Below are 23,211 nucleotides of genomic sequence, written 5' to 3'. Positions count from 1 at the left end.
TCTCACTACTGTGAGATCGTGACCTGAGCTGAAATCAAGAGTTGGCCACTTAATTGACTGAGCCGCCCAGGTGCGCTGTACATGGCCCTCTGTGAGAAGGGAGCTCACACCCCTGGGAATGGCTGTCAGGTGCTAGGCTGCTCAGACTGGGATCCGGCACCACCCTGTCCACCCTGGCCTCTACCCTACCCCCGCCTCCCCCCCGGCCCCAGGCAGCTCTCTCCCGCCATGGACACCCCATGTCGCCCAAGTTCCAAACAGAACCAGAGGCAGAGCCACCCTGCGTGCAAGCCCACCTCTACGGCCTCCACACCCACTGTTCCCAGCACCCACTCCTCTGCGCTCATGTGTGAGGACCCAGAAGTGGCAGCACTGAGGGCCTGAGAGCCCCAGATCACTGCCCTCTAACCCCGGCCTGAGCCTGGCAGGCATGGCACCCTCGGGCCTGCGCCCAGCAGTCCGGGGACAGCTTGGACTCGCTTGGGTTTATCCCACGTGGCCGGCCCTCGCCCCCAGAGCTGGGGAGGCTGGGAAGGCTGGCTGTAGAGACAAGCTCCCGGCCAGGAGCAGTGGCCGCGGCTCCCCTGGCCACTGTAGGAAATAGAAGGGAGAGCAAAGGTCAGGCCAAGAAACCCTCAGGGCCTGAGCTCCAGAGAGTTCCACGGGAGCAGTGGGTGATCATGTTCCCAGTGTCAGCACAGAGCAGCTGAGGTCAGAGAACTGGGGAATGAATGAAGAATGAATGGCCAAGGGGCTTTGGGGGGGGGGGGGCGGAGATCTCCCTCCCATCCTGGTCATAAAGGGCCAGTGACAAGTCTTGGCAATATAACGTGTCTATTTTATTTAAAAAAACAAACAAACAAAACCCAGACCATCTGACCCCTTCCCCCAGCAGGCCCCTGACAGAACTCTCCGGAAGGGCCTGGCTCCAGCCAAGCAGGGGATAGTCAGCAGGCACCCACGGGGACGGCAGGCTGGTGGGCTCTGTTCCTCCCTGAGCCCTCCTCCCTCCCCTTTGCTCCCTGCAAACAGAGAAAGCTTGCTTCCTGGGGCCTCCTGGGGCCTCAGGCCACTGCGGTTCAGGGAGAGGCAGAGGCAGGGGGCCGTGGGGACATGCAGGGCCACTGGGCAGCCAGGGAGGGCCAACCCGGCCCCCGGCCCCTGCCCCCCACCGTGGGCCCTGGCAAGGCAGGCAGCAGTGAGCCGGGGCCGGGGTTAGTGTGGAGGAAACATGCACCGAGACCTTAGTGCCCGGCCTCCCTGTGCGGCCGGCTCAACGTTCAAAAATGAACAAGGCTGCCCGGGTCTCCGCCCTGCCCCCTCCCCCAGGAGAGGAAGAGGGGGCTGCTGCCTTCTCAGTGCTGCCGCTCCCCTCCGAGCTGATCCTATTCTCCCTGTCATCCTGAAGAGATGCAGTTACATCGGGGTGTGCCGCATACACAGAGCCCATAGGGCTCAGACCCTCTGCCCCAGCCCTCTCTGGGCACCACTGGCTGGGCAAGGTGCCCAAGGGGGTGCGGGGCACCCACTCTGGACCCCTGGGAAGGGGAGAGACCCTGTCTCAAGCCCCGGTCGGCGGTTCTGTCCCCCACGGCAGGAGGGGGCTGTGGAACAGGGGTGGAAGCCGGGCCGAGCAGCATGACGACCCAGTGCGCGTGCCCCACCGCTCGCCTTTTCTGGCCCACCAGGGGGCTGGCCAGCCCGGCCTCAGCACCAGGGGTCCCGGGAGGCTCTGCCCCGGCACAAGCTGTCGCTCCTCTGCCAGGCGCTGTGGATGAGGCTTAGGGCATCCTCGAACTTCTTGCTGGAGGCGTCCTGGGTGGCCTTGTGGGGGAGGTCCACCTGTGTGGGGGTGAGGAGGGGGCCTGTGAGGGCTGCGGCCCAGGGCCCCACTCTCCCTCCGCGCTAGGGGACCAAGAACGGGCAACGTGTCCCAGGCTCTGCTCGGCCGCGCTGGGGAGCAGAGCCTTGCCCTTTTGGTCCTGAATGTGACCCCCAGGCCCCTGGCTCCCACCTCTGTGCTACGGGGCCCCGGGCAGCTCGGCACCTGGTAGATGGTTTTCCACCCGGAGCTCAGTGCAGACAGGAATCGGTCCAGTTCAGATGTGCAGCTTAAGTAGATGACCCAGGGGGGCAGGGCCTGCTGGCTGTCCTGGGAAAACTCCTGGGGAGAGCGGGTCCCCGGTGAGCAGACGCAGCGCTCCTTCCTCGGGGCCTGCCTCCACCCCACCCCCCCCACCACCCCGCCCAGCTCACCAGGACACAGTACTCCTTGCCGGGTTTGGTGGAGACGGCGCTGATGTCGGCCAGCCGGGCCGTGCCCAGGGAGCGGAAGAAGCTGGTCTGGCAGTCCTCGTGGCACGTGAAGAGGCGGTCATCAGTAATCACTAGGCAGCAGGGGATGCAGGGGCTGGGGGTTACCCCCTGTGGGATGACCTGAAGGGCATGGGCAGAGGGGAGGGGAGAGACAAGCTGGAGCTTTCCGGGGGTGGTGGCACCAGAACTCGCCCCTCCAGGGGCCCAGCCAGCCCTTCAGCTCCCCGCTCCAGAGGTCAGAGGTGGGACCAGGGGTGACCGTGGGAGTGTCAGCCCATAGGTGGCCCGGAGCCCTAGGGTCCACCCCTGGGGTGTCTCCTGGAGGTCCCCGTCTCGGTCCTCACAGGCTGCTCTGTGAGTGCGTGTGGGTCTGCGGAAGGGACCCGGGGGTGCTGGATGGGGTCTCACCCCTTTGGACACAGCCTGGCAGAGATGCTGCATCCAGTCGGCCATCTCGGCCTCGCTGTCAGCGCTCAATTCCAGGCAGGGCCGGTCGGCGAGAATGACCTGGAAGGCGTGGGGCCGGTCCGTGGTGTTGGCTCTCCGACAGCCACCGCACTGCTCCCCCCTGGGCCAGAGGAGGAGGGGTGAAAGGGGGGCAAGGAGGCAGGGGGGGCTCAGGGCGTGCGGACATGGGTCCCAGGGGCCGGAGGACGCCGGAAGGTGGTGCGGACCCCTTTGGCTCCTGGGAGAGACTTAAAGCTTCCAGGCAGGCCCGGCTCTTTCTGTGTTAACAACTTCTCTCTCCAGAATTGCCAAGATCCTTCCAGATAGCTAAGCCTGGCCAGGCAAGGGGTGAGGATCCGCTCTTAGCTCTGTCCCTCTTGGCACCAGGGCACATTCATTCCCACAGCCTCTCCGGGTCCAGGTTTCCTCCAAGCACCTGTGTGTCCATCTTCCATCAAGTCAGGAGCCTCCCGGGGGAGGGACGGCCACCCCCTGCAAGGAGTTCCTCCTGCTTCCTGATTGGACGCTGCCCCGCCTCCCCTTGCTTGGGGTCCTGTAGCCTCAGGGCTCAGTAGCCCCCCGGGCAGCGGTCAGGGGAAGGGGTGGGGCTGAGTGGGGGCAGGCCGAATGGACGGACACGAGGCGGGTCAGCTCAAGCCATGGAGAACAGGAGTCCTGGGTCCCAGGCTCAGACAGGGCCGCCACCTCCGGGCAGCGCCGTGGGGCCTCCCACCTGGCCAGCCCCCACCGTGGGGGGCACTCACCCCATGTTCACGGAGAGCAGAGGGGTGACATCAGTGCGGTCAGGATACTGGTAGAGGATCCCGTTGCTGCAGGGGCACAACAGGGCAGGGGTGAGGCGTGTCCTAAGGACTGAAGGCCAGGTGGGGCCCAGATCCCAGGGGGGCCTGCAAGCTGGGGCCTTAAGCCCCAGAGGCCAAGGGGCCTGCCCTCCGTGGGAGGGAAGGTAGAGAAGGAACTGCAGAGGCATAGGAGGGTGTGCTGTCCCCTCAGCAGGCCTGGGGACCGTGAGAGCCTTGGCAGCAGCCTGCACGTGACATGCCCCAGGATCCTGGGGCCCCAGAGATGGCCGGCTGTACACGGAAGCTCTCGTAGCCGGAGGGGAGTGTGCTCCCAAACCCTTGTGGGGGTGCAAGGAGGCCTCCGGGGGCTTCTCTGCCCGGTGGCCTGCCCTGCGGAGACCCCTGCTGAGGCCCGGGGCCAGCGCCGCGGGGGCTCCCACCTGAGCACCACGAAGCAAGTCTTCCAGTGCTCTTTGCCCAAGTACGAGGTGCCCGCCTTGTAATGCAGCATGCCTTCTTTGGTGATGGCGCCCTCAGGGGGGGAGCAGAGGCAGGGGACTGGACCCAGAGACTCGTCCAGGGGGTCCTCCCAGTGCACAAGCCCGTAGAAGCGCACAGTGACAGTGGTGGCCTGGGAGGGACAACAGACAGAGCGGTGAAGTCTGGGTACCGGGAATGGCCACCGAGAAAGCAAGGGCGTGCCCCAGGAGGGGTGGGCGACAGGACCCAGGGCTAGGACTCCCTCCCAGGTGGGTGATGGAGAACTCCGACAGACATCTATTTGCCCTGCCTGGCCCCTGACCCCACGGTACCTACCCCCCCCCCCCACTGGCTCTTACTTCACACTTCGATTCCTGGGCCACAAATTTGGCCAGTGCCAGCTTCTCCATGGTGGCATCGGTCAGGATGCTGGGGTACGGGGGTTCCCGGCAGCCTTTGATCATGGCGGACTTCAAAGAAGCCAAGAAGAACCTACGTGAGGGAGTGGGGTTTGCTGTCAGAGGCCTGAGGGACCCACACCCCTCCACTGGACAGGACCCCGATGTGGAGGCATCACGGGAAGCTCGGGGAGGGGCCTGGCTGGAACCAGAGCTCAGGGCAGCAGGTGGGGCGATGAGGGACGACCAGGGGAGGGGGTGCAGTGCAACGGAGGGGACCCAAGTCCCCGTAGTGACACGATCTTATCATGTGTACTTCCTGTACGAAAGCACATGGTCCAGAAGCCGGGGCTCGGGTCTCTTTCCCGATGGGGAACTCATACCAGCCCCCTTCCTCTCTGCAGGCCACACAGGGTCTGGGGTCACCTGAGCTGATGACGGGAGCGTCAGTGTGCGCGTGCATTTCCCTGCCGGTGCCGCAGGGAACATAGCCGCTCTACTGTGTCCCACTCGTCACCCTCCTCCCCCGGGAGTGGGGCGTCCAGGCCAGGGCCACTCTCCAGTCCTACAGGAACGGGGAGGTGTGGTGTGTGTGTGGGGGGCAGATTGCGGGAGTAAGTGTCACTCACTCAGCCAGGGCCACGTCAGCCGTGTCCAGCAGAAACTGCTTCCTGCGGTTGGTGCACACCAGCTTCACCGTCTGCTGGTCGAGGCCCACCTGCCAGAAACACACCTTCACATGCACACGGGCTTGGCTGCTGCCTGCCGGAAGGGGCAGCCACAGCCAGGCCAGACCAAGGCCCGGTTGGGGAGGGAGCAGGCAGACCCTGGAATCGCCTCGAGGTAAAGCCCCAGAGGCCTGGGACCCTGGGCCGTGAGTTAGGGAGGGATGGTCAGAAATCTGGTGGCGACAGAGGTGTCCTCAGGCCGGGTTCTTATCCCTACAGCAGGTGCCGAAGCCGCTGTGAGAGGAGCTGACGCCCAGCCCTGGGGGCGAGACAGGGACAGGCCTTGCTCTGAGCCCTGTCCTCGGGCCTGTGCCAACTTCAGAGCCTGCACTCACCGACACATAGTCAAGTTCATTGTAAGAAACGGCCTCTTCCACCAGGTATGGCTTCTCCGCGGCCCCTGAGAGAGGAGACCCCGATGCTTATAACTCTCAGTGGCCTCTCTTCCCTCCCCCTGCCCCATTCCCTAAGACCCGGCCCCTCTGTCTCAGCGAGGACCCATCCTCGTCCTGTGACCTGAGGTGACGGAGTAGGACAGTGACCCGGGCGTGCTCGTGGCAGGCAGGCCCCTGGGCTCGTCGTGGGGTGCAGTGGAGTGTTTTTGCCACCACACGCCAGGCAGCCGAGAGCCGGGGGCAGGGGACACGGAGGGAGGGAGGGGGTCAGTGTCATCCTCGACCCGCTCTCAGCAGCTGCCCTGGCCTAGCCCGGGGGCGGCGGGCACCTTTCCGGAGCAGGTAGACATAGCAGTCTGTGAGCAGCACGTACAGCAGCTGCAGGGTGCCCTCCATGTGCCCGGTGCTCATCTGGATCATCTGAGGGGCCGAGACGGGGGACGGTCGGCCAGGCGCCCGGGTTCCCGGCTCCTGCCCAGGGCGGCAGTGCAGTGCCCCCACCCCCTGCACAGGACAGGGCGCTCCCCCTCCCATCCTCCCCACCCCTGAGCTCCTGGGGCTCACTTTAAAGAGCTGCTCTTCGTTTTCTCGAAAGACGTGGATCATCAGCAGGAGTAAGTGATTGTTGTCTACCCTGTGAGAGGGACAAGCACGGGGAGCGCGTCAGGCCAGGCGGGACAGGGCCAGCGCCATTGTGGCCGCTCTGCGCCTGCCCTCGCGCCAAAGTGAGGGAGGGGGTGGGGAGCCTGGGGGGCTCAGTCGGTTGAGTGTCTGACTCCGGCTCAGGTCATGGTCTCATGGTTGGTGAGTTCGAGCCCCGCATCAGGCTCTGTGCTGACAGCTCAGAGCCTGGAGCCTGCTTCCCTTTCTGTGTCTCCCTTTCTCTCTGACCCTCCTCCACTCATGCTTTCTCTCTCTCTCTCAGAAATAAATAAATGTCAAAAATTTAAAAAATGAAGTGAGGGAGGGGAGACGTACACCTCGTCCCAGGTCCCCGCCCAGGCTAGTACTTCCGGGAGTTGTGCTCAGTACATCTGGAGGACCAGTGCCCACTGTCCCCTGCTGTGAGGGCCGGGGGCGCCTTGCTCACCTGAACTCTGCTGCGTGGGTCATGTCAGAAGGGCTCCCCTGCCCCTCGTCCACCCCTGAGTCCTCAGCGCTGCTCAGACACGGGCTGGGCTGGTCTCGCTTGAGCTGGCAGAGAGCCTCGTGGGTCGTGGGCTCGGGTTCGGGCCCAGGTCCGCCACCCACGGGGGGCAACTGCGTTTCTGGCTCCGGGGCCTCCCCCGGGGTGGCCTCTAGGGGCCCAGGCGCCTGCCCCTCTCGTCCCCCTCCTCCCTCTTCTTGGCCAGCAGCCGCAGGGCCACCAGGAACATGCAGCGGTTGGCCAGGCCCTGCAGGGTCATGGTTGCTTCCACCTGACGTAAGAGTGCTTGGACTCTCGACGGTAAAGCGGTAGAAGTCCATTGGGGCTGGAAGCCCCGCACTAAAGTCGCAAAATGGCGGCTTCTCCGGGGCATCCCCGGGGGAGCCGGTCCGAAAGGACTGCTCTGGGGACTGGATGTGGGAGCGCCAGGTGCTGGGGTCCAGCTGCCCGTTGAGCTGGTCGATGACCTTACTCAGGGGCTGCCCCAAGCGCTCCATGGAGGTGTCCTTCATTTCGGGGATGAGCAGGCCCATCTGGCCGGGCTCCGAGAGCTCGCTGCTCTCGGCTGTGCTGCTGGGCCCCTCTCCCTCCTCCTGGGGGGAAGTGAAGGTAGCGTCCGGTGAGGCCCGCCCAAGGCCTGGGCTGCTGACGAGGCTGTCGCCGTCGCCCCGCCTGGCGCAGCTGTCCTGGGTGGAGGAGGGGTGGAGTGGACTAGCTTCCTCATCCGATCTGGTCTTCTTCTTCTTGCCGGTTTTCTTCTTCTTGGTGACCCTGGGACGGTAGCAATGGGGAGAGATTTACCATCTGGGCGCCACGGGGCTGGGGAATTAGGTGGGCTGGGTCAGAAGAGGTGATTCTGGGTGTGTGACCTCTGAGGGCACAGCCAGGCGTCCCTGGTCCTGGGCAGTGTTGGCTGGGAGGCCCTAGGCCAGGGGGATGGAACAGCTCAGGCCCTGAGGGACACACTGCCCCTCCCCCCCCGCCCCCCGGCTCCTGGCAGGGACAGGGACCAGAGGAACCCCTGAGCAGGTCCCGCGGATTCTAGCTGATGACACAGCGGAGCTAGCTGTGCTCTGGGGGACATCGGTCAGAGCGATGGCGCCTCTACTCAGCCCTCCCCTTGGGGTGTCCCCTTAGCTAACCTCACCTCCCGTGTCACCATGAATGATTCAACCAGGAAGGGACTCAAAGTCTTTTGGGCTCAAACTCCTTGGCAACAAGGTGGCTGGGACGGGCCTGGCAAGGTGACCCTGGGTCTGAACCGATGAAGCTACTTGGGACTTGAGCCGCCTTGCAGGTGGGACCCCTGACTCCCTTCACTGGGGAGCCAGGCCAGCAAGCCTCGGGGAGTAGGATACGCACATCTACTTGTCCAGGGCTGGGAGCCTCAGGGGCAGGAGCGAGGCCGGGCGGTCAGGGAGCCCAGTGTGTCACGCACTTCCCCTCTTCTATGTAGGCCCCTGTCGCTATGACGGGGCCCCTTTCCTTTCAAGGAGCCGTGCCGAACTAGAACCGGTACAGACCTCAGAAACGGGACAGTGACATCCAAGAACCCCCTGGAAGAATTCCAGTCTGAAGGTGCTTTCTGGCTCCGGACGGACCTGACAAATGCCCCGGCCGCCCAGGCGTGGCCCCAGACGCCAGCCACGGTCGTTGCCTGTGCCACGCCGTGTCTTCCGGGCTCGGGCCCTCTGGTCCTTCTTGCTCAAAGAACTACTGGGGAACCGCTTAGTCTCCAGGGAGATGCCCACCTGCCCCCCGGAGTTGGGCGTGACTCCAGTTTGCGGGGACTAAAATGTGACGCGAGGAGAGGACGGGATGCTCTCGGGGCCCCTCCCCACTGACCTGATGACCTCGAGCTCCGTGCAGGCATCTGAGAGGTCGAGAGGGCGGGATTCCGCCTTCTCCTGGGACGAGGTGTGCACAGGGGTGGTGTCGGAGGAGGACACGGTCTCCGCCTGGTCCTCACTGAAGGGGTTGTGGCGCTGGGTGGGGCTCCTGGTGGAGGCCTTGCTGCTGGTCGGGTCCGAGGCGGTGGAGCGGGGCCCGCTGACAGTGTCTGTGAGGTCGCCATCTGGGAGAACAGGAGACAGGGGACGGCCCGTCAGACAGCGTCTGGGGACCCCAGGCCCCCCGGGCAGGCCTCACCCCACGAGGGAGGCGGGTGAGTTCCCCCCAGGGAAATCTGACCGGGGTGGCTCTGCTCTAGGATTTGAAGCCCCAGCCGGATAGGACAAGGGGCCTGTGCCCGAAGAGCGACCTGGACGGACACCACCACCACCTCCCCTGGGAACCCTCAAGAGCTCCTAGCAATTTGGCCGAGTTCGAGTTAAGAGCCACAAAGTTAAACAGCCTCTAGGCTGAAGCCCTTTAGGACAGTGACCTTGATGCCTCAAGAGGGGGTGAGCCACAGACCTCTCAGGTTAGCCTCAGAGCCTTCCATCAGAGGGTGCTAGGGGGGTACTGGGGAGCCCCTGCAGCACCACAGGCCACCGGCAGGGCTGAGATACCCAACGTCCTCTGAGGGGTGCCCCTCAGGGGCAGATAAAATGCAACCACGGCAGAGAGAATAGAGGGAGAGACGGGATCAGAGAAAATGAGGGGTGCAGGGTGGGGGCGGGGCTGAGGACAGGTTGGGGAGTCCAGAGGGTGAGGAGCGCGGGGGAAGGGCAGGAGACGAACCCAGAGCACAGCAGACGGGCCAAGAGGCCAGATCGGGGCAACAAGGAGATGCAAAGGGGAGAAGGAAGGGGTGCCGAGTGGCTGCCCCCCAACAGCAGCCTCGCAGGCTCTTCAGCGGCTGCTCCTCTCCCCGACATCCTCTCCGCTCACTCCTGGAGTGGGGGTGGGGGAGGGGGGCGGACCAGGCACCCCTTTAAGGTGAGAGCTGAGAATTCTATTTCACTCAAGCCTCAGCTTGCCTCCTGGTCCTTTCTGGGTCACCCTGACTCTGGGCTCTACCCCGGGGAGAAGGCGGGGTGGGGAGGGATGCGGACTCTCCGGAGAGGGGTTGGTTTCACTGTTCTCCCCCCTGCCCCCCAGCCATCACCCCAGGTTACTGGAACGGGAGGGCCTTGAGCACACAGGGCCTTTATCTGGTGGCAGATGGGAGTCGCGCCAGCAGAAAAGTGAGGCCCAGCTGGCACAAGAGGCTGGGGGAGAGCTAATGGCACGGAGGGGGGATGTTCGTGCCCCATTTGCCAGCCTACGCACATCTCGTTGGTCATTATCTGCCCAGAGGCGACGCAGCAAACATGCTTCCTGTCCTCGGCCCCATCTGGAAGGGCTCGACCTGCTGTCGGCTGCCCGCTGGGTCCCCGATACCGCCGGGCAGCCGCCTGCTGAGGCAGCACATCACCCATTTTTTTAAAAAGGATAGTGTCTTTTAATGTGGACAAAAGCCGGGCCACAACCAATTGCCAGCCCTGCCGGCAAAACCCTAGCAACGCATGGGATTTCCCTCTGGTGTCCCGGGCCCCCCCGAGCCTTAGTTGTCAGGTGCAGAAAACCTCGCCCTTGGGTCTCAGAGAAGGATCCCGCAAGGCCCGATGTTCTTGTTCCAGCCCCCAAGACCTGCAGTTGTCCATGGGAGCGGCTGAGGGGTGAGAGGCAGGCCACGAGCCGGGCCGGACACCCACCAGTTCTGCAAGTGGGCCGAGGACCGTGGCAGGCCGCCCCAACACCCCCACTCCAGGGCCCAGACTTTGGAGCCGCCCCTGAATCCTGCCTCCCTCCAGGGGGAAGAAGACACAGCTTCCCCGGGTGAGCTGCTGGAGGGGGTCAGGAGGTCAGCGGGGGGACTAAGCTCACCCGGCCCCAGACCCCAACCCGAGCAAGCAGCGCCACCGGGGCTGTTAGTTCTCAGGCCACAGGGAGCTCTCAAGGGCTGTGGAGGGAAGTCAGGCCCTGCTTGCCATGTGACTGCAACAGGCAGCAAGGAGCCGGGTCGGGAGGGGGTTAGTAGTTAGAGGGAGAGAGAAAAATAAAACAACGCCCAGCATGTGCACTGCAAGAAGAGAGGTTCAGAGGGGAAATGATGTTATGATGGAATTCTGGATTTCAGGCTGATCTACCCTAAAGCCATATCTTATTTCCCTCAAACTAAGCTATTTCATGTTCACGTTACTTTGGAAAAGATCATCTGTGACGCATCACTCGGAGATTGCGGCCCTAATAACAGAGGGAGAGAGAGACACACACCTCTGCCTCCTGCCTGGGGTGAGTAGTCACACCCCCACCCAGGCCAGCCCCTGGCAGAAGTGGCTCACAGGGCGAGTGGCTCTTTAACAAGGCGGGGGGGGGGGGGGGGGGGTGGCTACGGCCTCAGATCTAAGGAGGAAGGGTTAACCCTCTCAGAAACATGCCCTGTGCTTTGAGAAATCATGCGAACGTGGGGCGGAGCTCCATGGAGTTCCAGAAGCCCAGAAGTGGAGTCATGGGCAGGAGAAAGCCCAAGTGTTGCTGCCACCTAGTGGACAGGTGGGGGGGGGCGGACAGATTCTATTTTAATCTGCCTTTAAACTTCAAAGAGAACTGCCCTCCCTGTAGGAAGTTTCAGCGGTGCCTGGGCTATTTTGTTCATTCGGTCCTCAGTCTCCTTCAACAGTGCCAGAGAGGACGCCATCAAGAAGACACTGGAGGTGGGGCGCCTGGGTGGCCCAGTTGCTTAAGCACCTGACTTTGGCTCAGGTCATGATCTCACGGTTTGTGGGTTTGAGCACCATGTCGGGCTCTGTGCTGACAGCTCAGAGCCTGGAGCCTGTTTCAGATTCTGTGTCTCCCTCTCTCTCTCTGACTCTCCCCTGCTCATGCTGTCTCTCTCTTAGAAATAAAAAAAACATTTTTTAAAAAGTTAAAAAAAAAAAAAGAATAGACTGGAGGAATCGAGTCCTCTGCCTTTATTTCTCGAAGCTTCCGACTCGAAGCTTCGACACAGGAGCACATCTGTGCCTAAAGGAGCTTATGAGCCACGGGTTCAAGCCGTGCTTTCCAGAACAAGTCCCGGCTTGCTGGGTCAGGCCACTAGCACCCACGAGGTGGCAGTTCCCTACGCACATCTGGTGCTTCGCCCGGCCGGGGACTCGGGAAGGGCGTCCACCTGGGGACTCCACGCGGCCGCTGCTAACGGCAGGAGTTCTGCGCTCGGAGAAGGGAATGGCCTAGGTCAAGTTCTCCTGCAGAATTCCATCTATTAGAACACCAAACTTGGCTTTATTATGATCACTGACGTTATTACAAATAATGAGCTGATTTTGAATCATGCAGCAAGCTTGGCACGGAAACGCAGCAAAACAGGAAGAGAGGGTAACAGCGGACTCTGTCCCACCTTCCCAGTCTGTGCTGGGTACGGACGGCACTGCTGGAAACACATCTCCAAAATCATAATCTATAAAAACGAGGGACAAAACTGAAGATTAGAAACGGGCAGTGGCAGGACAGGGAGGGTGGGGGCAACAGTGTGGGAGACACGGGGCGAAGACGAGAGAGGAAAAAGGTAAACGTTCCCTACTTTACCTAATGGCCTCGGGAAACTGTCACGCTTCTCAGCTCGGACACTGTCCCGCGAGCCTCCGACCCGCTAGGAAGGCCTCTGGGGACAATCCTTTCCCCAGAACTGGGCTCTGGCTGAGAAGAACGTGGGCTCCCCTGTACCTAATCCTCTTTTCCATCCCTGGCCTTCCTTCCGTCTGAGCCAAACATCAGACGGGAGGTGGGCTCCAGGGGACACGCCCGCCGAGGACAGCCCGCTGCTCCCTCGGGGCCTGGCCCCTGGCTTCTCCGAGGCGGCCCATGAGCCCAGCCTTCCGCTTGGACAAGGAGTCCTGCTGACAAGTCTGAAAGTACTGCCCGAAGGCCAAGGCCTCAATGCTAACACTTCTAGGGGCTGAGCTGTGCTGGGCTCCCCTTCCCTGGAGCTGGGGTGCAGTCAAGGATGAGCTCTGGTTCCCACACAGGATGAAGGTAGAGGAACGGCCAGTTTTAGAAACGAACACAGAGGTCTAAGGTTTGAAAGAAACCAGCCTGTTCCAGTAAGTTGCTGGATCGAGACAACAAATGGCCCTGCAGACGTGACAACAGTCTTTTCCGGGCTCCGATGGCGCGGGGACCTTCAGCCCCAACACGCTAGCAAGTGCAGAAAGGGGCTCATGAGAAATGGGGGCAAGTTTCCCCTAAATCTCGGACCCGGCTGGCTCTCTCGTCTCCTTCCAGGGGTTGCTCCGCCTCTGTCTGCCTAGCGCCACTCTCCAGGCAGGCACCACTCGCCCCTGCAATGGCAGGGAGAGTTTCCGGATCATGCAGCTGATCCCTCCTCGCGTAGAAAACCACCCCGGGTGTGCGGCGCTGGCCTTCTGGAGAAGAGTCTAACATTCCTAGGATCTCGTGTTGGCTTTTTGGGCCCAGCCTCAGCGTTTTAGCCACCGTGGAGACACCGAAAATGGAGATCTGGGACATGGCCGGCCCCGTGGAACATCAACTCTCCCCCATGGAACCGCGGCTGGCCTGGAAAGACGCTGCCCAGCCAGGCACCCGCAGTGTCACTGCAGAGGCGCGGCTCCCGGGCCGCCCGGGGCGCTTACCCTCACTGGATGGGGCAATGGCGCTGTCATCCCACTCCAGGTTGGTGGAGGTGACGGAGTTGAAGGAGTTGAGGGACAGGCTGTCGGAGCCCTGCACGGAGCTGGGGAGCCGGTCCTCGAAGTCCAGCAGGTACTGAGGTTTGTAGTAGTCGGGCATGTAGGGGGCCAAGTCTAAGTAAGGGGCGTCCTGAGATGAGAGTGCAGAGGGCGGGCTTGGCGGCCGTGCGCAGACCGGCCCCCCCAGGCCTCCCTGCTGGTCTTCCTTTGGGAGAGCAGTGGGCCCACGGCACTAAATTCAGAAATTAGCCACTAGAAGGAGTAGCGTGACTGGTTGCGGGTCATAAAGCGATGAACGCGAGGCCAACAGAGATGACGGAACCCAACTCTGCCTGCCGCCCCCTCCTTGACCTCTTCCACCATGAGAGTCGCTCATTTTCTCCAGTTTCGCCCACTTTTCACTGGGCCGTCTGTGCTGCTCGCGTAGGGGCCTGGTGGGGTGACGGGGTCAGGATAGGGCAGCTGTGTGCTTACGAGCCAGGTCCAGAGCCCCTGGGGACCTTCCTCAGCCCGTGCTGGGCCAGTGTCCTGTTTCTCTAGTGTGTGACCGTGAGGGAGCCTGGGACGCGAGGAGCTGAGGACCCTTCTGGGATCCCGAGAGGCACAGGGCTGAATGTGCCTTGTGTTTCTCAAACATGAAAGGGTATATTGGCATGAAATACTCCAGGCAACAAGGCTTTTCTCCAAGTTTGGACAGACAGGCAGGGAGGGGTCACCAGACCGAGGAGTTCTGGCTTAGATAAGCCCAGATAGAACCGCCCACCCGGTTCCACTGTTCTGACCCTGAACCGACTCCCCCCTCCGTCCCCAAACACCAAATGTGTTGCTCAGTCACCCTCCCCAGGTTCCCTGAGAGGGACCAGAAAAGTAAAACGGTGTGCCCACCCCGCCCACCCCGCCCGGCAAGAGCCAAGGTGTCTCACCAGATCCAAGTCGAATCGAATGAACTCCAGCCCAGACACCAAGGTCAGGAAGAGAGTCAGGTGATCATGGCTGCAGACCAGGGCATTCCTGTGAGAGGCAAGGAGCGGCGACACGCCGGTTACCAGCTTGGCCACAGCTCACCACTAGCCGGCTGTGTTGAAATCTGACATGTGACATCCCCAATCCCTGGAGGGCACCCAGCTTGGGGGGCCTTCACCGCCGCCCCTTCCCAGCACTCTCCTGCTGGGGTTACAGCCCCACAGCACGCTCTGGCCAGGGTCCTCGGCTATGGGGCCGCAGCGCACGGCTCCTCTAGCTCTCTGCTGCTGCTATCCATGGTTCCTGCAGCAACACAGCAAGGGCTGAGTGTTCTAGAAAGGTCTGAGGCCAGGGGAGAGGGGTGGGCAGAGGCGGAGCACCAGACGCCTGCCCAGACTCCTGGCAAAGCCATCAAGGCAAGGTGTCGAGGGCTCTTCGTCCCCAACTGACGTGTCCCCAGCACGCGACGCCAGGCTAGGCCTCTGACATGGCACGCCGTGGTGTCTGCGCGTGACGAGCGTCTTTGGGACAAGGTTCAAGGGAGCCGCGGGGCCGCGTGAGACTCACTTGACATAGTATTTATGCAGCAGACCCAGGTTCTCCTGGAAGAGCCGCAGGTAGCTCTCCAGAGAGTTCTCGTTGAGCGCCAGGTACAGCCAGGCCCTGCCTGCAAACAAATGGCAGGCGTCACCAGAAGGCAGGCCCATCAGGGTGCTGGCCCTTCTGGCTGTGAGCGGGGCGGGAAGGACAGGAAGAGGAGCTGGGGCACCAAGCACCCCGAGAGCCTTCTGTCTCGCGGGAGGGCCGTTAGCCCCGACCTGCGTGGTCTCCTGGTCAGACCCTAGCTGGCAGCGGGCCAGGGAGCCCTGAGGACAAGCACAGGTCACACAGTCCAGCTGCGCTGAGAAGTACGAGGACCGTGCACCCACCCCGCCGGCTAACGCCAGCTCAGGGAGAGAGGCGAGGGGCTCCCCCTTCCGGGCTGGGGATCGACAGTCCGCTTCTCCTCGGCACCGCACTGTCCTCCCCCCCCCACCCGTGATGCCCCAACTAACTCCTACTCAGGGCGCTGGCGCCTGAACGTCCCGCTGCCGCTCGACACCGTGAGGGAATCAGCCGCCCAGGGCTGAGCCCGGGGCCACCCACGGGGAGGGTGGACATGGGCCCTTCCCAGCCTCACCCTGGTCCTACTCACTGCGCCCTAGGTTGGTGGCCACGTGCTGCAGCACCTCGATCTGTTTGATGGCTTCCCTCCGGGTGAAATGCACCACGAGCACCCAGTAGCCAGATGAGAGGTCTTGCAGTCTGAGGAAACAGGACAGGAGCGACCATGACCTAAGCGGGGCCACCCTGGCAAGCTGCGGTCACCGGCCTGGTGGCCTTCGCGATGAGCCCCAGGCTGAAAGCGATGGGTTCCCAGCAGGGCCCACGGGCTTCACACCGGGGTCTCATCTGCTGTGCATTCTTCCCACAACCACACACGCCGGCTCAGAGGCAATTTACGAGGGCGACTGAGACGGCCTGCGGCTTGCGGCCAATCTCCTTCTGCCAAGAGACAGAAGGAATAAAGGGCAGCCAAGGCGAAGGACTTCTGTCTGGAGGCTCCCGGGTGCCCTGTGGTCTTCTCCGGAAAGACCCGCCAGCTCACCCGTACAGCAGGGCGTGGTCCAAGTGCTCACACAGGCGCTGCAGGACCTTGTCATGGTTCCGGATGGCAGGGGTCTCGTCCTCACAGGCGGCGAAGTAGCTCTGCAACTGACAGAACAGATGGGCCCGGGGTGAGAAGCGGATAAAGAGGGGGGGCTGTGGCAGAGAGCAGAGGAAACCAGTCCTGGGGCGCCTGGCTGGCTCGGGCGGTAGAGCGAGCGATGCTTGATCTCGGGGCTGTGGGTTTGAGCCCCACATTGGGTTAGGAGGCTACTTAACAATCAAATCTTAAAAAAAAAGAAAAGAAAAAGAAAAAGAGCAGGGCGCCTGGGTGGCTCAGTGAGTCGAGCATCCGACTCTTGACTTTGGCTCAGGTCATGATCTCAGGGTTTGTGAGTTCGAGCCCTGAGCTGGGCTCTGAGCTGACTCTGTCTCTCTCTGCCCTTCCCCCACTCATGCTCAGTCTCTCACAATAAACATTTTAAAAAATAATAATAAAAGAAAGAAAACCAGTCCAGTGATGTATCCGTGGTGACCAACAGAGAGGTCCACCTCAAACTGCCTGCACCAGCTGCTTGCCAGGCATCCAGAGGGCAAAGGCTGTGCCCTCAGGGCCCAGTCCCGAGAGTCGCTCTGCTAGGGCTTTGCACAATGCCAACTGTATGCTGGGAGGGATCCGCAGTCCATGTGTAGGTCTCACGTGGTACCAGGCTTCGAGCCAGGGCCACGGCGCTACATCACTCCAGGGGCCCTGCGTGCAGTCTTATCTCTATACATGGCCCCACCCCGCTCCCCGAGTTGTGTGACACGGTGGCCCTTCTACGGTGGCCTCCTTGCCGGAGGCTGATGTGGGATACGGATTTGCCCGAGGAAACGGACAAGGTTGGATATGGGTCGAGGTTATCATGTCAAGCCCTACTTCAAGAAGGACCCTGGTTTCCGGGCTGGGGGGGGGTGCAAAAGGGTGGGGGGCAGCAGGGGAGACGAACTGCCGCAGTGAGCAGCGGCCGATGAAGGGAAGGGCGGCTTTCCCCGCGATCCTTGAACTGGATCCTCTGAAACCACCGTGAGGAGGCAAGGGGGCAGGTCTTTCCAACTTTGTTCTAGCCATACTCAGGTCTGCTGTTGGCCTTCTGACGGCCAGACGGGGGGCAGACACACGAATAGAACATGCATCTCAGGTCTGGGCTCTTGGCACCGGACAAACGTGTTCTCAAGTGTTTTCTGGACGCGGTGGCAGAGACCGCAGCGGCAGCAAGAGACATCAACCACGCCAAGGAGCACGCGCTCCTGGCGAGAGGCCAGCCATTCAGCTCCCATGACAAAAATAGCCTCTCTTTCCTGTGGCCCAGGGTGAGCCCAGCAGACCCGCTGGCCGGGGATAGACCCCAGTCCTGCGGGGGGGCCCCCCTCCTGGGCCCCCCTCCCCCCTCCCCCGCAGAGAGGCAGGCACCACAGTCCCGGGAGGAAGGTTTCCAGAACGGAAGGGAAAGGGCAGTGAGCTTGTGCAAGCTGCCCTGCTCCCTCCCGGCAATGGCTGGGGCTTGTCCCCCTCACTTCAGGACGGACAGCCACGCCGGTGTGCAGCCTTCTCTTTTTCTTTCTTCCCCCCACCCCCCCAAACCCGAGCAAATCTGACATCAGGGAGTCTTTGACAGACGTTAGAGCTGGCAGAATCTTTCGAGATCTAGTGAACTCCCTCATTAAGGAAGCAAAATGAACATTTATTCATTTTCTTCATTATAAAAGTAGTCACACGGGGGCACCTGGTGGCTCAGTCGATTGAGCATCCTACCGGCTCAGGTCATGATCTCACAGTTCGTGGGTTCGAGCCCCACGTCGGGCTCTGTGCTGACAGCTCAGAGCCTGGAGCCTGCTTCAGATTCTGTGTCTCCCTCTCTCTCTGCCCCTCCCCTGCTCACAGGTCTCTCTCAAAAATAAGTAAACATTAAAAAAAAAAAAAAAAACTTAAGAAAAGAAGCCACACCAACCATAACGCTCAAAAGACATGGAAAACCTTTAACATTTTGTTTGTTTTGTTTATTTTTAAACAGAGATGGTGGCTAAAACCAGTAGAGGTTAAGTCCTTCACTGTAATTTTTAGCTAAGGAAGGGAGCCAGAGCTGGAACTCAGACTCCCTTCTCGGGTCGAGAGACTTCGAAAACAATTATTCCGAAGACAACACTGGCTCACCCTAAAAACTCCAGCAACGTGGAGCGTGTAGAAAGTGTAAAGACCTCCCGGTCCCCGCCCCCCGCCCCCCGCCCCGCCAGCAGCTTGCGCCTGCGTCCCCCCAGCACGCTGCCCGCACACACAGACTTAAGCGTCCAAAGAGCGGGATAGCGTCATGCTACACTCGCTGCTCCGAAACGTGCTTTTCCTCCACTACGTGCGAAACATCTATTTCCGCACCATTCCGTACGCGGTGGCTGCAGGTCCTGAGAGCCACGCTGCGTTCAGGGAGGACGCTGTTGCAAGGCTGCGGTCTCCGGCCCTAGATGCCACGCACCCCCGGCCTCGGGGACCGCGGGACCCGTGCGTGTGCGCGTGCGTGTGCGCGCTCACAGCAGAGCCGCAGACCTCGGGCACGCGGGCTCCACGTGCGCTCTCACGGTGCGGGCTAACCCGGGATGTGATCGGTCCAAGGCCTGCCGGTCCAACTGCTGACCTGATTGTTGTTTTGGGGGTTGTTTGTTTGTTTGTTTAGCAATCTCTACGCCCAGTGTGGGGCTGGAATTCCCAAGCCCGAGACCAAGAGTCGTGCGCCCCTCGGGCTGGGCAGGCCGGGCGCCCCGGGACCTGCTGGCTCTACACTGGCTTTCCCTCGGCACGCGTGCAGCCGACCACCCTTATTAGCCGTGTCTCCCACCCTATTCCTTTTCCCGTGAACTGCCTATTCGAACCTCCGCTCAGTCTTCTGTCGCTTGTCTTTTCCCTGCTGGTCCGTCGTAGCTCTCTGCCGGCGAAGGATTTAATCCTGTGTGTGTTGCTTTGAATTATTATTTTTGCCCAGTGTCAACTGACCTTTAAATTTGGCTTACGGTTTTTTGTTTTTTTTTTTTTTTTGGTCCTATTGAGAAACTTTTATGTTTTACGGAGTCAGCTCGGTCAGTCTTTTCCTTGATGGTTTCCCATTTTTCCCACTCTAATATTACAAAAGTATTGTTATCCTTCTATAGTTTTGGTTTCTTTTTCTTTTTTTTTTTTTTTTATCTTTAGACCTTTACTTTATAATTGGCATGAGGTAAGGATTAAGCCTTATTACTTTCTGGATGGAAATCTCATTTTCCACATTATTAGTGGTCCCATCCTGATTTGTGATTTCATAGGCCACCTTTCTAGATTATTCTAACTGGGCCAGGGCTTATTCTTCTGCTAGTCTCCGATTTTTTTGAGTTTATTTATTTTGAGAGGGAAAAAGAGTATGGAAAGGACAGAGAGTGAGGGAGAGAGAGAATCCCAAGCAGTCTCTGTACTGTCAGCACAGAGCCCGAAGTGGGGCTCGAACTCATGAACCGCAAGATCATAACCTGAGCCGAAATCAAGAGCCAGGAGCTTAACCGACGGAGCTCCTTAGGCGCCCCTAGTCTCCGATTTTTAATGATATTCACTTTGTCGTTTTGATATGGGCAGAAGAAGTCTACCCCATCCCCCAACTATTCTTTTCCAAAACTGTTTTGACAATTCTGGCAAATTCTTTTAGATTCAAACTTCAATTCAATTCCCTTTGGGGCTTGGGGTAGAATTATACTGAATCTTGGGATTATGGGGGAGAAATGGTATCTTTGCAAGACTAAGTCTTCCCATCTGGGGGCATGGCACTGAACCATTTATGCAGGTCTTACATCCTCTGTTAAGTGTCACAGCTTCTGTTAGGTAAGGTCTCACACATTTACTACAAAGTGGATTACACGCACACACATATATTATGAGTTAGGGAACATTCTGCCAACCAGGAAACAACCTCTGCAGAAAGTGCAATGGAAAGAGTGTGTAACAGGGTGCCAAAGAGGGGGTGCTCTGGGCAGGAGGCAGGGCTCCAAAGCTTGGCTCTGCTACTATGGAGCTGGCTACCTGTGGCAAACTGCTCAACCGTCTAAACTCTTTTTTTCTCTAGGACGCCTGGGTGGCTCAGTCGGTTAAGTGGCCGACTTTGGCTCAGGTCATGATCTCCCGGTTTGTTGGTTCGAGCCCTGTGTCGGGCTCTGGGCTGACAGCTCGGAGCCTGGAGCCTACTTCAGATCCTGTGTCTCCCTCTCTCTCTTCCCTTCCTTTGCTCGCACTCTGTGTGTGTGTCTCTCTCTCTCAAAACTACACAGACATTAAAAACAAAAAACAACCAAAAAAAAAAAAAGAGTAATGAATCCATATTCTTAGTCAAACCAATAACAAACCGCTCAGCTCAACCTACCAGCAGGTAATAAATAAGCACAGTGAAGTGCTCTGCTCTCGAGAACCACCATCCCGTTCACTGGTTCACTAGCAGGGGGTTCCAAAGCCTGCTCTTTAACCACTCTTTTGGCTTTTGTTTTTTAATGTTTTATTAATTTTTGAGAGAGAGGGCACCAGCTGGGGAGGGGCAGAGAGAGAGGGAGACAGAGGATCCGAAGCAGGCTCTGCGCTGATAGCAGCGAGGCCAACACAGGGCCTGAACTCACGAACCATGAGATCATGACCTGAGCTGAAGTTGGACGCTCAAGTGACTGAGCCACCTGGGTGTCCCTTAACCACTCTCTTTACACCAGGTTGATAAAGGTTTTCCATGATCTCAGGGGACAAGGTGTTCTTGAATCCATGCTGCAGCCCAGCACGTTTCCTGAGAGGCACAGGAAGAAAGGAAGTGAACCAGTCTATGAACCAGTGACGGAAGGGCTCTAGGAGCTGCACCCACAGCTTGAGCTCGTCCCTGGAGAGTGGGTCAGCAAAGCATGACATAAAGGTAAACAGCAGGGGTACCCCCTTCACCGCGGAGAGGTCACACCCAGTAGCCACTCACTGCACCAGTAAGATCAGCAGGCTCTGACAGACCTGGGGAGTGGGAGGGAAGCAACCCTCACATAAATGAAGGCTCTGGGGCAACAGAATTTAGGGACTGAGGACAAGGAACAAAAGTCGGCCTGGAAGCAGAGTCACCAACCTGTGTTCCTCACTGCTCTTCCATTCCATACAATACACCTGCTGCTGGGACCAATCCAGCTTTAATTATCCAGCCGTTGTTTACTGAGCATGCTCATCACATGCACTAGGAAGGGGCAGAGGGGATGTCCGGGGTCGGACAACTGGGATTTGAATGTGGCTCTCTCACTGTGTGCCCCTGGGCAAGTGACTTCATATTGAAATGGGCTTAGTAATCCTCCCTATAGGTTGTTGTAGGGGGTTACATAATATGGACACTGTCTTTATCAAAGTGACGATGACACACTTTCCAGACGCTATTTAATGTAATCATTACAGCAGCTCCATAGAGTAGGTCACAGAGCTAGTAAGTGGCAAAGCCAGACTCTCGATCCAGATCTCTCCATCTACCCTGCACTCAAGATCCCTGAATGCATAATGTACATAAAATGTTATGACCTAATACGCTACAGGAGAATGCAAGAAAGAGAAATGCGGTGTCTCTTTTTCAGGCCACAGAACTAAAAAGCCCTTGGTGGGAATGAGCCCAGTGTCTTCTGCAACTCTTCTTGGAAGATGGACCATGGAGAGCAGCCAGGGCAGCTTTTAAAAGAAGAAAGCTTGCCTATTCTCTCGCCATCCTTCTGCCCCACGCTGGCATCATCCCGGGAGTGAGGAAGTGCATCGTTGGCTTAACATGAGCCATGGTTGCTCCAGGCGGAAGTGCAAAAGGGTCAGGTTCAAGATCTATTGTGAAGGCGGGACCCCAGGGATTTGTTGATGGATTAGATGTGGGGTATGAGAGGGAGGAAGGTGCCGGGATGATTCTCAGGGTTTTGGTCGCAGCAACTGAGTGGCGATGCCGTTTCCAACTAAGGTGGAATTCTGCTCCGGACATGGTAAGCTCAAAGCGTCGATCAGGTATCTAGGTGGCGATGCCAAGGAGACAGGTGTGGAAATGGGTCTGGAGCTCAGGGAGGGGTATTTCAAGCTGCGGGATGGACAAGGTCAGGCTGGGAGTGCAGAAGAGCGGCACTGAGTACTGAGCCAGGGCCCTGCAACATGAGACCCGGGTTCTCACCCAGTCTGCGCAACAGAGCTGCTTGGGGAGGGGAGGAAAATCATGCTGTCCAGGTAGCTGCCCAGATCAGGTAAAGCAGAAACTCTGGAGGTGGAGCCCAGGAACCAGCATTCTGAAACCGCTCCCCAGGTAATTCAAATGCCCAGCCTGGGCTGAGGGGCACTGCTTTATAGAGCCAGTGAGGCGGGTAGAAAATCTGGATGGTGTGCGCTCCGGAAGCCAAGCGAAGAAAGTATCTGAAGGGAGGGACTGATCCGTTCATCAGGGTCATATTCCCAAAAAGGGAAGGAAGCGCTGGGGACAAAAAGTGAAGGTGACGGGAGAGAAGGGATGGGGCCGAAAGCCCGAGAGAAGTCGTCCAGGAGAGGTCAAGTTTATTTGGAGCCTGCTTCTAGCAAACGAGGTATTTTTAAAATGTCATGGATGAGGCAATTAGAGTTTAAAAACTTCATAGTTTCTTGATGCAATTATGGAAAAATTATTAAAATGTTTCAGGTGTGATAGTGAGAAAAGAATCCTTAGCTTTGAGCAGTGTTTCCTGAAAAATGTATGGATGTCTGGGATCAGCTTCAAAAATAACAGGGGGCAGGGCACCTGGGTGGCCCAGTAAGTTAAGTGTCTGACTCTTGGCTTTGGCTCAGGTCATGATCTCACTGTTGGTGAGTTCGAGCCCCGCGTGGGGCTTTGCACTGACAGTGCGGAGCCCGCATGGGATTCTCTCTCCGCCCCTCTTCTGCTCATGCATGCTCTCTCTCAAAATAAATAAAAAGAAACAAACAAAAATAACAGAGGCGTACGCGGTCACAAAACAGCCCATGAGACGGTAAGAGCTGTCCGTGGACTTCACCACACCAAACTGCCTTGTTGTGGTTGGAAGAGAGAGAGGGGGGAGGACAAAGGAGGAAGGGAGCGAGGAGAGGAGACGGCAATACAGAGAACTCCTTTGACCGGTTTTGCCAAGAGTGGCAAAGAACTGGAGGTGGAGTAAAGGAGTCAGTCCTCGAACAGGAAAGACAGGATGGCAGCCACCGCCCCAGGCGAGGGTGGCGCCGACG

The 23,211-nt window shown here is 59.3% G+C and overlaps 1 protein-coding gene across 1 annotated transcript in view; it reads right to left on the bottom strand.

Moving 5' to 3' along the window:
- Nucleotides 1-823: 823 nt before the first annotated feature.
- The window catches only part of PLEKHM2 (pleckstrin homology and RUN domain containing M2), a 35,653-nt gene continuing 13,265 nt past the window's right edge, over nt 824-23,211 (bottom strand). Inside the window, exons 2-20 of the mRNA XM_039228981.1 lie at nt 15,961-16,067; nt 15,508-15,617; nt 14,880-14,979; nt 14,273-14,360; nt 13,293-13,479; nt 12,041-12,100; nt 8,560-8,788; nt 6,658-7,485; nt 6,132-6,201; nt 5,897-5,987; nt 5,508-5,572; nt 5,074-5,162; nt 4,406-4,538; nt 4,007-4,197; nt 3,528-3,593; nt 2,725-2,884; nt 2,257-2,436; nt 2,048-2,164; nt 824-1,842 (exon numbers count right to left, since the gene is read on the bottom strand). Of these exons, the coding sequence (XP_039084912.1) occupies nt 1,708-1,842; nt 2,048-2,164; nt 2,257-2,436; nt 2,725-2,884; nt 3,528-3,593; nt 4,007-4,197; nt 4,406-4,538; nt 5,074-5,162; nt 5,508-5,572; nt 5,897-5,987; nt 6,132-6,201; nt 6,658-7,485; nt 8,560-8,788; nt 12,041-12,100; nt 13,293-13,479; nt 14,273-14,360; nt 14,880-14,979; nt 15,508-15,617; nt 15,961-16,067 (3,006 nt within the window). The 3' untranslated portion in view covers nt 824-1,707. The remainder of the gene's footprint in view (nt 1,843-2,047; nt 2,165-2,256; nt 2,437-2,724; nt 2,885-3,527; nt 3,594-4,006; nt 4,198-4,405; nt 4,539-5,073; nt 5,163-5,507; nt 5,573-5,896; nt 5,988-6,131; nt 6,202-6,657; nt 7,486-8,559; nt 8,789-12,040; nt 12,101-13,292; nt 13,480-14,272; nt 14,361-14,879; nt 14,980-15,507; nt 15,618-15,960; nt 16,068-23,211) is intronic.

This window comes from Hyaena hyaena, unplaced genomic scaffold (assembly GCF_003009895.1).
Source record: "Hyaena hyaena isolate Hyena2069 unplaced genomic scaffold, ASM300989v1 scaffold_35, whole genome shotgun sequence".
In the NCBI taxonomy this organism is placed as follows: domain Eukaryota; kingdom Metazoa; phylum Chordata; class Mammalia; order Carnivora; family Hyaenidae; genus Hyaena; species Hyaena hyaena.
The sequence above is the reverse complement of the archived record's forward strand: the minus strand, read 5'-3'. Positions and strand labels throughout refer to the sequence as shown.